Source organism: Ailuropoda melanoleuca, chromosome 4, assembly GCF_002007445.2.
Source record: "Ailuropoda melanoleuca isolate Jingjing chromosome 4, ASM200744v2, whole genome shotgun sequence".
Taxonomy (NCBI): Eukaryota; Metazoa; Chordata; class Mammalia; order Carnivora; family Ursidae; genus Ailuropoda; species Ailuropoda melanoleuca.
The window spans coordinates 138,539,796-138,542,727 of NC_048221.1; the positions used below are offsets into that span (position 1 = coordinate 138,539,796).

General features: G+C 46.9%; 1 protein-coding gene across 1 annotated transcript; it reads right to left on the reverse strand.

The window, feature by feature from the left end:
* Window positions 1-306: 306 nt before the first annotated feature.
* On the reverse strand, window positions 307-2,700 carry ID2 (inhibitor of DNA binding 2). Its single transcript, XM_002923229.4, has 3 exons — window positions 2,230-2,700; window positions 1,863-1,926; window positions 307-1,070 (listed from the first exon to the last, which is right to left on the reverse strand). Exons 1-2 carry the CDS (start codon window positions 2,575-2,577, stop codon window positions 1,870-1,872), a joined length of 405 nt encoding a protein of 134 aa, XP_002923275.1. The 5' UTR covers window positions 2,578-2,700; the 3' UTR covers window positions 307-1,070; window positions 1,863-1,869.
* Window positions 2,701-2,932: the final 232 nt, after the last annotated feature.

Genomic DNA, 2,932 nt, shown 5'->3' on the forward strand with positions numbered 1-2,932 from the left:
GATCCAACTCCTAGGAGTCACGGCCACAGCAATTTCTTGGTTTGAAACTCAGCCCCAAGGCATAGAACTAATATTTCCCTGCAGGACTAAGAGAAACTTCTGTTTACAAGCCTTCCCAGCCAGGTCAGCTCTCCTGAAATGCTAGCAGCAACCCTTTGCCCCAAAGTGCTGGCACTGACCACACATCTGATAAGGAGTTTCTCTGCCTACAAGTTCTAAGGCTTAGGGGGTGTCGGAAGGGATGGAGAAGGGGTTAAATTAAGTGGAGAGAGAGAGAGATCTTAAAAACCATTCAGAATTCAGGTATTGACTTCAGACATGTTTATTATAATCTTATACAGTCTACATAAATTTGAACTTGTATTTATTTGGGTTCAGTTATAACATAGCATAATAAAAATCAAAGCACTGGTCCTCTGAAATAAAGCAGGCAATCACCATTCAATAAACACACGATTTATTTTGTATAAAAGGGTTAAGTTTACAACTAAACTTTTATAAAAAGTTTAGCATGAATAAGTACATCATTACACTTTGTATGCAGAAATACACATCTCTGCCACTATACAAGAAAACTCTAATTAAAGAGTTCACAAGGTTTCACTCAATATATATATATATATTTATATATAAATATATACACAGCATTCAGTAGGCTTGCGTCAAAAAGGTAATTTCTGACCAAAAGACTTCATTTAAGTAACTGAATACTGGATCCTTCTGTTATTCACGCTCCACCTTTGAAAAAAGGCAAAGTCTGCTTAAATTGGGAAATTCCTTGTGATTTTAACGTTTTCGCTCCCCATGGTGGGAATAGTATATAAAGAAAACCTTCCAACTGCAGAAAGGGCATTTAAAAGTCTTTTTCATAAATAACTAATATCACAGTCCAGGTCAGAGAACACCCTGGGGAAGATGATCATTCTTAGTTTTCCTTCCATTTTTTTTAAAAAGGTCCATTCAACTTGTTGTTCTCCTTGTGAAATGGTTGAAAAATAAGAAGTTCAGCGCCTTAAAAGATCCTGTGGATTCGTTGTTGTTGTGCAAAGAAAAAGAAAAGTCATGAACACCTGCAAAAGATTGGGGGAGAGGCATGTTTTAGGAGAATGGAACCTAAGGGCAGAGGCGGGCAGACTGGCGCCGGGAGGAAGCCGCAGTTTGAACATTTAACCACCAAACACTCAAAGATTGGGCAAACCCTGGCGTCCAGATGCAACACACACACTCGGGCCTCGACAGCGAAAATTAAACATGAAAATAGCAGAGACTCAAGGGAAAAACTTCCCAGCACAATCTCCTATTTGGATCTCCAACAGCAGTGCTCACGGGCGCCAGTCTGCTTCTTGTAACAATTATTTGATTGAAAACAGCCCTTTAGTTAACAGATAGGGAAGTCGGAATCCCACATCACAGGGTCTGAGGCACAGGGAAGCAATGCTCGGCTAGCCGAATCTCAGAGGGCTCCAGTTTGAGGGAAGGAGGATCTCTATGGAATTTGTGGTGATAAGATTAATTAGATGGAGGTTAGTACCTCATAGTACCGGAGAGAAGAGCCAGGGCATTACAGGGGTGGCAGAAGCCAATACACATTTTCCTCAGCCGCCTTCATAGTAAGTTACTGGTTATTTTTTTTCTTTAAGGAAAATGTTCTGTGATCTTGAGTAACCAGAGCCAGGAGCCCCTTCATATGTAGCATACATAGACAATGTACTATGTGCAATACGAAAGTACACATTTACTAAACCCCAAATTGTGCAGATACACAAGTACCTCCCCACACACACAAATGAAAAAACACGCGCGCGCACACACACACACTCCAAGAGGCAGTTTACCAACGGGAGGCACGAGCAAACACTCACCATTTATTCAGCCACAGAGCGCTTTGCTGTCATTTGACATTAACTCAGAAGGGAATTCAGAAGCCTGCGAGAGAAAGGGGATAAAAGGCGCTGTTAGACAATCTTAAGGAGAAAGGGCCTTTTTTTTTTTTAAGTACCCCATAGAACAGCAACTTTCATTAAACACGTTTATGCTACAATTCAGAATCAAAGACAGATGCATTAACTGTCAGAACTTATCAGCAATTTCACGCACGACTCCATCTATAGCAGATTTGTTTTTTTAAAAAAAAAAGTTAATTAGCTCATCTGTAAGTCCCGGACTGCGACCGTCTCGACAATGGGTCTGCTCCTGGCAGCGGGTGGGGGCACCGGGAGCAGGTCTTACCTGCAAGGACAGGATGCTGATGTCCGTGTTTAGGGTGGTCAGCGGCGTCCTGGACGCCTGGCTCTGCCCAGGTCGCTGGTGGTGCAGGCTGACAATAGTGGGGTGCGAGTCCAGGGCGATCTGCAGGTCCAAGATGTAGTCGATGACGTGCTGCAGGATTTCCATCTTGCTCACCTTCCTGTTCTGGGGGATGCTGGGCACCAGCTCCTTGAGCTTAGAGTAGCAGTCGTTCATGTTGTACAACAGGCTCATCGGGTCGTCCACCGGGGTCTTGCTCCGGGAGATGCCCAGGCTGTGGTCCGAAAGGCTGTTTTTCCTAACGGACCTCACTGGACTGAAGGCTTTCATGCTGACCGCGCGCGGGGAAGGAGAGACCGGGAGGGAGCGGGCTGCCTAGAAGCTCAGGCCGCCGCCGCCTGCGGAGCTTCCTGCGCTCGGCACCGGGCTCGGCTCAGAATGAAGCCGGGAGCCAGGCGGGGCGGCTTTTATCGGCACTCGCCGGGGGCACACGATCCGGCTTCCCTGCGTCTCCATTGGTGGAAGGCGGTGCGTCCATCAGCCCGCGCGGGCGCCCCCATTGGTGGGAGCAGGAGCGGGGCAAGAGCTCGGTCCTTCCGCGTTCGCAGCCAATCCCCGTGGGGTGGGCGGGGCGCGCGCGAGCCCAGCTGGGGTGGTAAATAGAGTACAGTAAGCGCCGGGCGGG